This window comes from Takifugu rubripes, chromosome 2, assembly GCF_901000725.2.
Source record: "Takifugu rubripes chromosome 2, fTakRub1.2, whole genome shotgun sequence".
Lineage (NCBI taxonomy): Eukaryota > Metazoa > Chordata > Actinopteri > Tetraodontiformes > Tetraodontidae > Takifugu > Takifugu rubripes.
In genome coordinates this window covers 11,050,379-11,064,471 of record NC_042286.1, presented here as the reverse complement: position 1 = coordinate 11,064,471, position 14,093 = coordinate 11,050,379, and the positions used below count along the sequence as shown (strand labels likewise).

Here is a 14,093-nt window from a genome sequence, read left to right as displayed (position 1 = left end):
AATCTGTGATCTGTGTCAAATATTGGGATCTCTTCACATGAAGCACTGGTGCACAGAGTGTGTGTGTGTCGTTGTCGTCGTTGAGATGTGTGTCGCATCAGTCATGGAGGTGTAACTGATGTCCGGGTTCGCAAACTGAAGACAAGTCTGGACAATCTTCAAGAGTTCATTGTCAGAATCATACAGCAGGTGGGCTCATGTAGCTCAGGTGCAGCTAACGTCAGGCCCCGTCTGTGCGTGCAAGGTTGTTGTTGCCGTGGTCGTCACGGCGCGTTCACCCCAGCGCCTATTGTACGATGATTGTCACAACATGATGACAATAATGTCCAGGGGTTCTGCAAATATTGATTAATCAATAGTACAGATGGCTTTGGTTGTGTGGACGCAGCATTGCATCAGTCTTTTTTCACCAACCGCTGGATGCATAATTAACCTGCGTTAGCCTGCTTCTCTATTGATTCGCTATTTCCCCTTTTCAGCAGCTCTTTCCTTGAGAAGGTCACCCGATCTATAAGCTGTGACCTTTGGCCTTTAGGACATGACATTGCCTTGATTAGCCATGGGCCTCCGCTGACGTCAAAGCTACATTTATTGAAGAACAAATGCTAAAATGTTGCACGTCGGCATAAATATTCAGTGCCCTTTTATCAACACTTGAACTTCTGTCTCTCTTGAGTTTATTGCTTTTCCAGTACACGTTTAGTCTTGTGTAATTAATGCGAGATGGCTGAAACCATCACATAATATACACGCGGCAACAACAGCTAAAACAGTAAGAAAGAGAAATAAATCTGTACAAGCAGAATAAGTTAGTATTCTTCAGATTAATAGCAAAAACATCTGAAGAGCCTGAAGAATGTGCACAGGGATTCACTTTTGAATTGGACTTGTCTAAAATACTCAGAACAGCAACAAATAAATTATGTAAATAAAGTAAGTGAGATTTGTTTATTGATCATTTTCCATCAATGCACATATTAGTCATTTATAGATTTACCTTTGCCAAGGGAGGGTGTTTATGTTTGGGGGGAAAAATAGATTATTTTTTTTTTAGAATAGATTTTAATGCAATTTTCAGGAAATGTTAACAGAGGGCCAAGGAACAGCTTCATCCTCCAAGTCATAGATTGGCTTTAGCTGGGGTCTTTGATCTAAAAGCAACCTACTATGTCATGTGACTTTATATTCGGTCATCCAAAAATGTCACTTGCAGCCTTTATTCCGCCACATTTTGCACCAAAGGCACGTTTGACATTTCCTTACAGCAGACATAGGCGCTGTCTAGTCTCACAATCACAGCCAGGATGTTGAGCTCAGGATTTATAGTCTTATCTTGTCATTTTCCCCCCAACACTCATATCGTTGGGACTACCCAAATTAAAGTAAAGGTTTGTTTATGTGCTCTGAAGCTAAATGACACTGCTAACAGCCACAGGCCCCCAGGCTGCTCGGTAGCAACCTGGTTCGGCTAAGTTAGCATGCTAACTGTGCTCATTAGCTCTAAACGCACAATGCACATGAGCCTAAAGGGGAAAACCACTGAAAAGGGAGAAATGGCTTGACACAGCAAGGAAACTCAAATTGCGAATGAAGGGTTTGGAAAATAATGCAAAAAAAGACAAAAACAAGAAAAAGACATGTGCTAAGTAGTAAGTGATGCAAAAAAAACCTGGCAAGTATTCCATAAAAGAACAAATTTTTCAAGGAACTGGTGCAGGCAGGATATCCTGAGTCTGAGCTGCTAGAGCAGGATCACAGCCACACAGGATCAAACAAGATCGTCATCATTTATTACATACCATAATATCTAGTAATACTGCCCTATCTTTCACTCTTTAAGTATGGACGCGCAGCTGTGTTATACGTGACAGTTGGATTGATAGGAGCCGGCTTTAAGAGCAGGGCAGAGCTGGTTTTATGGGGGTTTTGACAGACGCATTTGTTTTGAGAACAGCGCACAGCAGCACTTCACTGAGGTTCAGCAAAAAGGAGGCACAAATGGACTTCCTGTGTTCTTTTACCTGGATCTGCACCAGGATTCCTCTTAGAAAAAATATATCAGATAGTAAAGTTTATTGGAGGCTCTGCTGTATTGCTAATGTACATAATTACATCATGCACATCTTTTAAATTTTTAAATGCACCTTCATAGGAAATTAAAGTCCCCCCCCCCCCCCCCCCCCTCCAGTATCGTTACCCTGATACCCACCATAAATCACTATAAATCATTACTTTCTAACAAAACACATACGGCTCGGAGGCTCCGTCCAGTCCCAAACCAATAAAAGCAGAGGCGCTGGAGAATTGTAGCTCGTGTAATTAGAAGCACTTTGTTTCAGGTTTGGGGTTTTTACATCCTTGAACATTTTTCATGCCAGGTGGAAGCAGCCACAGATTCTGAATCTGAGAGTAAAGGCTCGCGGGAGTACCAGTCTGTCGGGATCCAGGTGGAAGACAACACGAAAGGGTGAGAAAACGGCCCTTGGCTTTTTACACTTGTTCCAAAACCACCATTTTTGATGTTTAGCGGTCGATGGTGGGCGACTTTTTTGTGTTTAATACAACAGGCAGGGCAGGTTCAAACGATCCAACAGCGTGACAGCAGCCGTACAGGCTGACATGGAGTTGGAGGGCTTCCCTGTCATGGAAGACAAGGGACTGCAGTTCGGCGGTGGCTTCCAGCGTCATTCTGAGCCCAGCACGCCCACCCAGTACGGAGCGGTCCGGACTGTGCGCACCCAGGGGCTCTTCAGCTACAGAGATGATTACCGAACGCTTGCCGAACCCCCGAGTCCCAGGGAGACCAGCAGAGAAGCCACGTGGCAGCTGGAGCCCCCCTCCCCAAGAGAGAACACGGCTTCCTCGGCCGAGTCTGGCAGAGCGTCGCCCTCCCTGAGGAGGGACGGGAGCTGGTTCATGCAACTGCTGCACACAGACACCAAGAGGATCGAGGGCTGGTGCAAAGAGATGGAGGCAGAAGCTGAAGAGAACGACCTGTCGGAGGAAAGTGAGTGTGAAAGGGAACGGCACACACACCGTCTGAGGCGGCTCAGTGGAGGTGTTGCATTTTTACACACCGTGTGTGTGTGTGTGTGTGTGTGTGTGTGTGTGTGTGTGCGTGTGTTTCAGTTCTCGGCAAAATCCGAAGTGCAGTGGGAAGCGCACAGCTTCTCATGTCCCAGAAGTTCCAGCAGTTCTACTGGCTGTGTCAGCAGAACCTGGTAAGACACCAAAGTAAACATATTAGCATTTACTCCGCTCTTCGTACACAACACGTGTGTATATGAGCACGGTAGAGACGGTTTGGCACACCTTTGGCCACGTATCCAGATGCACAATACACACAGGGGTCAGGGATGTCTGGTCGATGTTTCCCTCACATTGTTCACAGCTCGTTTCAGTGATCCAAAGCAAGTCGTCGATAATTCAAACGCAGCTGCTGCGGAGGCAGTGACGCCGTTTTGCAACCTGCAGCAGAAACGGCTCCCTCTGGGGGAGATCCATGGGGATTAGACACATCAAACCACCCAAGTCAAATACCTGCAGGAGGCTAGTTCACTCAAGCCTAATTGACTAATCAGCCATCTTCACACTCACGGCTGTGCAGAACCTCCAGTAGATTCCTCAAATAGGAGGGTGGAGCAATCACCGGCAAGAGCTTCGGGACTTAAAGCGTGCCCTGACACCGCCGAGGCTTAGAAAAGTTAAATCTGCCAGCTCTGGATATTTGAAGCCTTAAGACCAATGAGACAGTTTGCATCATGGCAAGTTCAGAGGTGGGACCAAAGCTGGGGAAACGCTGAGAGCGCTGCCTCCGCAGTAATTACAGATAACGGACGCGGCAAGCTTCCGCCTTAAAACGATGGACACCGTGATGTGTAAAGTTTAAGTCATTTAGATAAACCATTTCACTGTACAAAAGAGAATTACGCTAATCTCTTAATACTGGACAAATATCAGAGGGAACGTTCATAAAGCCATTGGATACAAGATTTAGACGAGTCTAGAGGATTAGGGGTATGCTATAGGAGATAAAGAATTAAAAATGAAGAAATGATAAATAACATACTACCACGCAAAGTTGTGTAATGATTTGTAAAGTCTGACCTGGACACACGGTCGTTGTGACACCGGCGAGTGGATTGGATCCGAAATAGCAGCAAATGGCAAAACACAAACACAAATCCAGATGATCTCTGGGATTTTAATTTAATTAGAGATTCTAGTTCACGTTTGGCCTTCCTGCAGCATGTGAGGGATCTCCTCATTTCCTGACATTTTAACCAATACAGTTTACTGAGCAAGGATTTGCTGTGAGAAACTAGATAATAAAAAATAAAAAATAAAAAAATGAAATACCACAGTCTTAATTTTGTGGCATTAATACTATTTGATTTTCTTAATCACATTTTTAATTATAAGCAATATTAAAAAGAGTAATCCCATAGCATGAGGGCTGTGTCCCCCACTTCATTTCACACCAGTATTTGAAGAACTACACTCAATTAATTACTTCCAACCGCCAGTTAATGAAGTTCTCCTCCAATGAAAAGGTCCTCATTGTAGATCTATAATACATAGAGGTGTCTCTAATCTGAACTATGAGCAGCATTAATGTCTTAATATTCTCCCTCTAATGTCTCCCAGGACCCCAGCGCCATGCCGCGGCCCACCTCCCAGGACCTGGCTGGCTTCTGGGACCTGCTGCAGCTCTCCATCGACGACGTCACTGTGAAGTTTGACCAGCTGCAGCAGATCAAGAACAACAACTGGAGGCTCATAGACAGTCCGGAGAAGAAGGTGAGGGCCAAACCGCTGTTACTGGGTGGGAGGGGGGGCACGACAGGTCCAGTTATGACAGAAGATGCATAAAAATGACTGCAGTGATGGGTTGAAGCTGGGTGAACGAGCTAGAACGAGCAGCTCCAGATCATAATTTAGGGGCTATTGTGCGACTGTCGTGTGAGCTGGAGTCAAGACAACTGTAGTTTTTGCTGTGTAGTTCAGTCGTTTTTTTTTATTTTACAACTTCCATTTGTGATTACCGCCTTCCCTTTACAGCCACCAGCTCCCGTACCAAAGAAGACGGCCCGACAGAAGAGCGTGATAACAAGGGAGAAATCCCTGGACCTCCCCGACAGGCACCGACAGGAGGCCCGCCGGCGCCTCATGGCAGCCAAGCGGGCGGCCTCCTTCCGGCAGAACTCGGGGTCGGAGCGGGCGGACAGCATCGAGATCTATATTCCCGAAGCTCAGACGAGACTTTGAGGAGACGGGGCCTGTGGCCGAGGCTCCTCCCACCCTTTCCCCTCCTAACTGTTTTAATACTTAGCCTTTTTTTCAAGACTGCTTCTCATTCTCTGCTCTCTCTCCTCCATCCATTGTCTGGTCTCAACAAGCCATCCTCAGCGTCCTTTGCCAAACGTCCTCGGTCTGTAGGATGTGCCAGAGTGAGTGTGGGTCTGACGTGGGTCGGTTGGGTATCTCCGCAGTCAGCTGGTGCCGATGATGGTGATGATGATGATGATGATGATGATGATGATACTCAGTCTTCGCACACCCTCCTATCTACTGTCCTTAATGAGTGCGTCTGTAGTTTTTCAGCATTTGCAAAGTGCCAATTAAAAAGTGCAGCTTTGAAATCCTACCAGCAGCCAGGCCTTTGAGCTTAACAGAAAAAACAGCTCTTTCTTTGAAGCTGTTCAAAACAGTCAATTATGATTTCAATTTCGATCAGTTGAGGTTCGCATTTGATTGTTTTCTATTACCAAATCTTTTTTGGTGGGGGGATTAAAGTAAGTCAGAAGCTAAATATCACAAAACTGTTTCAAACTGAGAAGTGCCAATGCTTGAAATACCTCAACTGCGTGCGCGCAGCACTGGTCACCCATTCACAGTTATTCAGGCAACCCTTAAATCTCTGAACTGGTCACATAATTGCAGCTTCCTACCCGCTCGGCTCGTACCAAACATGGTTTTGTGCTCTGGACTGGTGGAAGAAGGAGAATGTGTCGGCTCATGAACGCTCGTCACGATCATCCCTAAATAAGCTCGTCTTTCTTGTTGCCAACTTTCAAATAACTCCATCGACTTGAATCGATGTGTAGACAAACGCACTTACGCACTTAATACAATGATCCCTGTTTCTGGGGGAAATATACATGGTTCACAATAGTACTGTTGACTTTTTGAATCGTGAGCAGGAAAAATAGTCATTTTATCAGTATCAGACTCCCAGACTTTGTTCCCTAAGTTGTGTTATTGTATTTTTAGCTCATTTAGCCCTAATGTCCATCACATAGTTCAGCAGTAAATCCTGCAAAACCAACACTATTTGGCCAGTTTCTTCACATTGCTCATATTGTCTTCTTACACCGCTCCTCTTGACTAATATCTATCAGTATCACATTAATTATGGAGCCACTTAGATCCATATGCGGTACTTAAATAATGAGGTGGTGCTAAATTTCCATTTTTTGACAACTGCAGAAAACAGGAATATAATATGCAGATGATGAAGATAATGGGTGCGCAATCTGCTCATAAGTGACTTAATAGTAATTATGTTAAATGCAGCTTCATTTAGTACACTGAGATAAATATTTTTTAGATAAAATAGCCTGAACTCACACTTATTTTAACCTTTCTTTGAGCAAAATTTCAATTATGTATTGAATCTTTGACAGCGTGCATACCAACATCTATTGTATACACATACATCCATTTTTGTACAGAACATTTACATCAGAAACCTGAGCAGTGTATTCAGTCCAACTAATCACAACCAAAGGGAGTGCTTCTACCATCCAGTGCAATACGTCAGTATTGACAAATATGCAGCGTCAGAGACCTTTAAGAGTACGACAGCAGGATTTTGGAGAGCGTCTGAGTGTGTGATGTTGCACTGATGTTCGCCGGCTGTTGCTTCGGTGGCAGGCAGACGGGGGAGACATTGAGCTGGCATGACATATGCTGGTTCAGAGAGGACGAGAGGTCCACGCCGCTGCCGCTGCCGCTGCCATGGCCAATGCTGCCGCCGCTGCAGCAGCTGGAAAGGCAGTTAAGCGAGGACCCCTCGGCGCTGTGCTGGGCCTGTCTTAAACTGTGAAAAGCTGCTTATGTAAGACTCTGGGTCCTTGTGAGATCAAGCAAACAGCCTCCAAGGACCTTTAAAGCCTGCGTTTGATAAATATATTGCCTGAGAGTGGCGTGTATGTAATTTAACCAGGAGAATTTGTGTCCGCCTGTGCTCGGATAGTTTCGCTGAAGGCTGTCGTTTAAAACAGTTTTTATTTTCTTCCTGTTCACCAGGGCTATCAGAATAAAGAGTATTAGTCACGCTGGTTTCCTTTAAAACATCTTTTGCTATGCTTAACCTTGAGTAAACAAAGAGGAAAATGATCCAACAGACACACAGAGGAGTAAGAACTGCAGAAATCAGAACTGGTGGATGTTCCCACCATAAACATTATCTTCTTGCTTTTGAGAGAGGGCTTTTCTCCCATTGATATTCACAATTTCCATTGTGTTTATTGCGTCTGTAGTCAAAAAAGATGTGAAATGATGACCGTTAATGTTGCTAGTTAGCATAGCTCAGAAAATTGGTGGTGAATGGGTATCATTAGCCTCCCTCCATCTAGAGTTTGTTTCTCACTCTTAGGCAATTTAATCTGCTATCGTGCAATATTTACAGAAAATAAACCAATGTGGTAAATCTAAAGTGACGGTGGCTGTAGATGGGGACAGCTGGGGATAATCCACACCCCAGTGTTTGACCTGATACCCAATACTTGTGCGTCTCTGTCGAGTTACTGCACACAGTTGAAAGAAGAGTATCTATCCTCTTGTTTAGCTCTTTAGATGGAGCAAGTTCAGTTAAACCAGTTTCATCTCTTAGAGCTATTAACGATTAATGAACAGAAAACATAAGGCAGCCTGAACTTTAACCAAAACTGTAGTTTGATAGTGTTGTATTTTCCTATATTCTGTGGTCAAAATCAACTATATTAATTTAGTCAAGTGATTTAAAAAAAAATCTATGTGAGGTCAGTTTTTAACTTGCTTTGATTCAGTGTTCAAACCACACGCACTGATGAACGCTTCTCAATCAAAGCCTTCTCATGCATCGATCCTGTATTGGTATTTGTGGAAACGTGTGGATGAGGTTTATGTGTTTTGTGACATAGGCCAGCGTGTTGTGCATGTAGCAGCATGAGCAATGTGCTCATTAACAAGTTAAACCTTGAACTATCCCCCAAGGGCAGCAACAAACTCGAAGTGCCATCTTTTTCGACTTTTCTACCATTCTCCGGAATCTATCCTCTCCAGTTCACCCTCATTTTCCAATCATTTCAGCTCACTTCTTGACATGGATGGCCTCACATCTGGCACAATTACCTATCTGGTTTTAACTGTCGAAATCAAGCTGATGTAGTTCAAAGGGGACGTTTTTGTACCATGTGATGGACAGTTTGTCAAAATCACTGAAATGAACTGATGCAGCACTTCCTTGAACTTGAAATGTGAAAAATCACACTATAATTACCAGAAAATTGACAAAGGTAGTTGTTTAGGTAGATTTATTTTCATCTCTTGTATATCATATCTATAGTGAGGATGAATATAATGCCAAATATTCATTATTTGTAAAGAAATATATATATATATAGATATATAAATATAGAATATATGCCTCATCAAAACAAATATTTTCTGCATTTGCTCGCATTTTTTGTCATTTTTACTTTGTTATGATTATTTTATATGCTGATATGATATGTAAAAACACAGATTTAGAATGTATATTTATTTGTTTATGTGTTTATATTTTATTTATTGGATGCACAATATTTATTTGTCTGTTTACTGAGCGGCATTGCGATATTTTCATAGTTTTAGTCATCTGTTAGTACCCTTTCCGCTGATAAATAAATCAAATATACTGTCTTTATTTATTCCAAGTACTGGTACATGTTTGAATGCTTTAGGTGGTGGGATAATCCTTAGAAATGTCTGTTTTTCACTGTTTTGAAGGGCTTGCAGTTTGCAAAACATGCTGCAAAGGAGCAAAAATAGGATGACCTGATACAACCAATCTTAGTAGAAATGTTACTGTGACAAAAAGAGAGCATTTTAACAATTTATGTTAATTACAATTGGTAGTTAATACAGATTCATCTATGCTTTCTCTGTCTTCGCCTTTCTTACCCTCAGGTCACATGAGTACACAGTTTTGATATTTTATTGCATCCTAAATTTTGAGACAACCTTATCAGCTCAGAATATTTCACATTGTGCATCCAAATGGTGTGTACGTAGGTCAATCACATATTTTTGTGAGTGTAGTTTTCTTCTGAGATTTACCAATTTTTTTCTTTTTTCCAATGCAATTGAAAGATTTTGCCTTTTATGTACTTTGGTCATTGCTGAGATCATCCAGTGTAAATAATCCCACAATTAAATTTTTGGACAAAACCTGAATCTGTGTTTAATTATTTTTTCAGAGAATGACATAAGGCAGCACTTAAGTAATTAAAAAAATTTGTCTTTTTTTCAATAAAAATATTTTAATCATTATAGAGCAGGGTCATATATTCAGGTGATTTCCACTATAAGATGGACCTCCACTTGAACCCTTCTCCTGTCAGGAGGTCTTAAACATACATCCAACATCGCCCCCTAAAGGACCAAAAATAACCAGTTAACCCAATTGATGCCACAATCGGAACAAGAGGAAGGTTCCTCCAATCCTGATGACGGTGGTGCAACAGTAAATTAAAGCTCGATGCCTTTAAAATTGCCCCTATGTGCAGTTAGATTGCAGTAGTTTATTTTAAAATGCATCACGCTAATAATCGTGACGATCACAGAGAGATTTTATAGATAAATACAAGCGTGCTCTTAAAATATTTTTTTGGTGGACGGGACTTCCGGTTTACGTTACACTTCCTGGTTTTGCAGTCATGTGACCAAGTTGAAGTCATATGAATTCCGGTGGTGTTTACATCTTCTCTCACTTCTCGTCTTGTAACGTGGAGCGTCCTCATCTGTACGGTTGGTATCCTACTGTGTCTGTAGTGCATGTATCTAGCCGCTCTGTAATGAGTAAGAAACAACGTTTTTAGTTTAGGTAGCTTGCGATTCGGCGCTACATTTGTTTCTGTCTATTATAGTAGAGGGTAGTAGAAGTTATTGCCATATCCTTATTAAAGCGAGCTTAAATAAGTAAGTGGTAGTTTTTGCATTTTAGCAGCAGAATTTACACACCTTTTTTTTTTTAGCAAGTTTGGCTCTATGGTGCGGGGAGTAAGACTTTTTATAGCTATAATTTTATAATGCACTGGTACTCTGCTTTTTTTCTTCAGCATTTGAAATGATCTGGACCTTGTGCATCTAAACACCGCCTGCAGCTGATCTACCTCAAACATCATGGGTCCTGGCCAGCAGACCAGCACTCTCATAAAGCCCAGTGTAGAGTACTTTTCATGGGAGTATCGCCTCCATCTTATTGGCCTGGGTTTTGGATTTTATGCAGCAATATTCCTTCTCTCACATCTTCTGTCTTCGGCTCTTTCACGTACTTATAAAAGCCTGTTAAAGAAGGAGAAAGTTTTCTGGAATCTTGCTGCCACCCGGGCAGTGTTTGGCATCCAGAGCAGCGTAGCTGGCCTTCGGGCCCTGACTGAGGACTCTTCGATAACCAGAGACAGAGTGAGGGGGCAGGAGGACTGGTCGTGGTTCAATATCCTAACTGCCACAGGTTTTTTTGTATTTGAGAATGTAGCGTTTCACTCATCAAATATCATTTTTCGATCGTTTGACCTGCCGCTGGCCACGCACCACTTCTTTGCCCTGGCGGGGTATGCAGGGGCAGTGGTGTGGGATTCCCAAGGTCATTTCCTACCAATGGTGACACTGCTGCTGGAGATGAGCACTCCATTCACCTGTATATCCTGGATGTTGTTAAAGGTACTGGTTTGTATTTGTATTTGAATGAAATCCTCTACTTTATAAATCTGTCTTACAGGTCGTATGCTTGGCTTTACGTGAGCAGTACAATTTTAGATCATCACCAGGTTTCAGTTCATCAGCCCTTTTGCACTGACCCATTCAACCGATTAACTTTGTGCTCTTAGAAAGAGGAAGTAGGAAGTAAAGTATTTGAACTGCTCTTTGAACTCATAAATTTGCTCTAAAAGAGAGAGGTTTTTTTATTTTCTTAAATCTTTTATATCTATGTCTCTCCTCACAGGCCGGCTGGGCTCGCACCCTTTTTTGGCGAGCTAACCAGTGGGTGATGATCCATGCCTTCCATTGTCGCATGGTGCTCACCTACTACATGTGGTGGGTTAGCTTTACCCACTGGACAGAGCTGGGCATCTACGTGGCCCTTCCCCAGCGGGTGCTCTTCTTCACTGGCCTTGCTTTGCTCACACTCATTATCAACCCCATCTGGACACACAAGAAGACTATGCAGCTTCTAAATCCAGTGGACTGGAACTTTGGCAACAAGTCGGTTCCTTCAAATAGTGCCAAACCAGGTCACAGTGATGTTTCTGAAAAGCCCAAAGTTCACTGAGGTTTCACAGGGAGGTTGGTAAAAGCATTTTAGAACCCTTTTACACAGACAAACTTATCAAATATTGCTCATGACTGGATAGTATTAAACGGTACTTTTGTGCTTATTTTCCATCAGGGTTTAGTGGATGAAGTCTTAATTTTTCATCTATTTGGGATGTTTTTTATTATATCTAGCTGTGATTGTGTAGGTCAGCAGTTTATGACCATCAGAGTGTTGGGAAGTCTACAGTCTTGCTATGCTGCTCTAAAGAACCTTTACGTACTGAAAGCTTTGCTACTGCATAGTATTAAACGTCAGGAATTTAAATGACACATCGAACCTGGTGATGCTCGACCTAAATTATTATTTTAGTGCTGAGGCGGTGGATTGGATGGCGTTTTATGTTGTAAGAAAGTTTGTCCCAGGCTCTTTATGAATTTGGAGTAAAATTTATGGTCCCTTACAAGAGAAGCTGATGTTAGTGGATTGTGAATCCTCCTGCAATCGAGGAAAAGAAACATTTATTGTGCTCATGAGAGCAAAAGAAAACAACAAAATGGTCTTTGTTTGTTAATGAAGGCGCAGGGATTGTCCACTTCACAAACGAGGTTTTGTGTTAAATGGCATAGCCTACACAATGTGGAAACATTGAAACAGCATTTACAGGAGAATGGATTAATATATAGACATATAAAGGTATTCTTTCTGCTAGCCACCTGGAGACATTAATGCAGCTTTCAAATATATCTGTTTAGATCGGATATATATTTTTATGTTACTGTCCCGCTGCTGCAGATTTCAAGATGTGATTTTTATATTGTACAGTGTCATTGCTTTTAATGCTCAGTTTGGGTATTCACAATGGTCAGCTTTCATCATTAAACAAGTGTAAAAAAAGTGCATTCTAATGTTTGAATGGATTTCTCTTCCTTTTGAAGATTATTCTTATATTGTAACTAATACCACATTTACGTGGGGTTTTGTTTATCTAGGAGGATTAATTTGGATCAAAAGATAAACTTTACAAATGCAGCATTTCGTTTGTATATTGTTCATATTTTAATTCCAATCGTATCACCGAATACCTGCCTGTAGAGGGCAGAAATGGGTGATATTAGTGTCCCGAGTTTTATTCAGCCTCAGGTCTTAAAGGATTAGTTAAAAACTCCAATTATTTAGTGAACGATTTAAAAGTGGAAATGTTGTGTCACATACCAAGTGAAAATATGAATATGCGAGTTTCCAGTTTAAATTGATTTATTATTTTGCAATTCTTAAAGTGGGTTCATCATCTGACGCGTTCAAATAAAACGTCTTAGGTTATTACATTAACTAAGCATTTGTTCCGTTTATAACAAGCCACTTCAACGCAGGATGGATGAGAAAACGTTCCGATGATGGTAAGGATGATTATTATTTCCTTGTCGAAAACGCTAAATTTGCCATTTTGTTCAGAAAACTACAGAAATAGAAGTTTTTCGGGGAGCCACCTCACAGGTCACGTGGTCACATCGGGACTTCTCGAGTTGATCCTACCGGAGAATACGGTGGAAATTTGAGAGACGTTCTGAACAGCCAATCACAGCACGTCGCCGAGGATTCGTTAGCCAATGAGCTTTGTGGACGGGCGTGGACATTTTCAGGGATGGAATCAGTTTGCATCGAAGGCAGTCAAGTGAAAACTGGGTGTTTTATGACTTTTAAAATGTGTTGAAGTGTAAAACATGCATCCCGTATGACACTTGCACGGAAATACGGCGAAGGAATACGATTCGTCTTCCAGGAAAAGTCAGAAAAGGGTAAGTTGAGCAGAGTTTTCCAACTTTCTGGCACATTTTAAACAATTTCGACTTGCTAAGTCCCTTACAGGGCTGCGCAAACTCGCGTTAAATATTCCAAAAATACTTTAAAGTAAACGTTGTCCTGTGTGGTTTGGTAACAGAAGTCTCTGATCTGTGAGAGTGTTGGGAGATGGCTTTAACGTGGCGCCTCAACTAAGTTTGCCAAGTTTCCAGCAATGTCAATAATCTGTCCCTCAATTCTGTACCCCCATATAATTATCTTAGCTCAGAATAATTAATGTGTCATAATGGATTGTGGTTTTGTAGACAGGTCATCATCCTTTCCCCCAGACTTTGACTGTCTTTTTGATAGCCTTCTCAGTGATTGTGCATAGCCTCATACTTTCTCCAAAGAATGTAATTGCTGGTTTGCTTTTTAGACTGTGTCAGAGTCACTCATCTTATCTTTACCACGACTTACAAACGTGTATGAAAAGGTAGTAAAAGACTCCCTCTGAGTTTTAACTCCCACCTTAAAAATGAGCCCATCTTCCTGAGCTGCAGTCCAGCCAAGCTAGCAAATCCAAGTAGTCATGCATAGCATTCCTCAGCAAAGCACCTCACCATATCACTCAGCTGGAAGATCAGCCTAAAAGAGGATTAAAAATACAATTTTACTGCTCCCTTATCTCACCGTACAGCAAAAGAGTTCAATAAAGTTGAAGTTTTCAGCCTGCGTTGGAGAGGAAGAT

General features: G+C 42.0%; 3 protein-coding genes across 5 annotated transcripts in view; all 3 read left to right on the top strand.

Annotated features, from left to right (window-relative positions):
* Positions 1-9,469, top strand: part of dlgap2a (discs, large (Drosophila) homolog-associated protein 2a) — a 98,304-nt gene extending 88,835 nt beyond the window's left edge. The window contains exons 12-16 of the mRNA XM_029832694.1: positions 2,379-2,467; positions 2,568-3,007; positions 3,130-3,221; positions 4,648-4,800; positions 5,062-9,469. Of these exons, the coding sequence (XP_029688554.1) occupies positions 2,379-2,467; positions 2,568-3,007; positions 3,130-3,221; positions 4,648-4,800; positions 5,062-5,268 (981 nt within the window). The 3' untranslated portion in view covers positions 5,269-9,469. The remainder of the gene's footprint in view (positions 1-2,378; positions 2,468-2,567; positions 3,008-3,129; positions 3,222-4,647; positions 4,801-5,061) is intronic.
* Positions 9,470-9,958: 489 nt separating this feature from the next.
* Positions 9,959-12,449, top strand: cln8 (CLN8 transmembrane ER and ERGIC protein). Of its 2 annotated transcripts, none has more exons than XM_003962569.3 (3): positions 9,959-10,053; positions 10,365-10,968; positions 11,252-12,449. In XM_003962569.3, exons 2-3 carry the CDS (start codon positions 10,429-10,431, stop codon positions 11,576-11,578), a joined length of 867 nt encoding a protein of 288 aa, XP_003962618.2. In that variant the 5' UTR covers positions 9,959-10,053; positions 10,365-10,428; the 3' UTR covers positions 11,579-12,449. The 2 variants fall into 2 exon arrangements, with proteins under 2 accessions (XP_003962618.2, XP_011614444.2); XM_011616142.2 differs by having other exon boundaries at positions 9,972-10,048.
* Positions 12,450-12,853: 404 nt separating this feature from the next.
* Positions 12,854-14,093, top strand: part of arhgef10 (Rho guanine nucleotide exchange factor (GEF) 10) — a 30,384-nt gene continuing 29,144 nt past the window's right edge. The window contains exon 1 of one of the 2 annotated variants that reach the window (XM_011616129.2): positions 12,854-13,359. The gene's annotated coding sequence lies outside the window, so the exon portion shown is untranslated. The remainder of the gene's footprint in view (positions 13,360-14,093) is intronic. The other variant, XM_011616135.2, reaches the window with a different exon arrangement.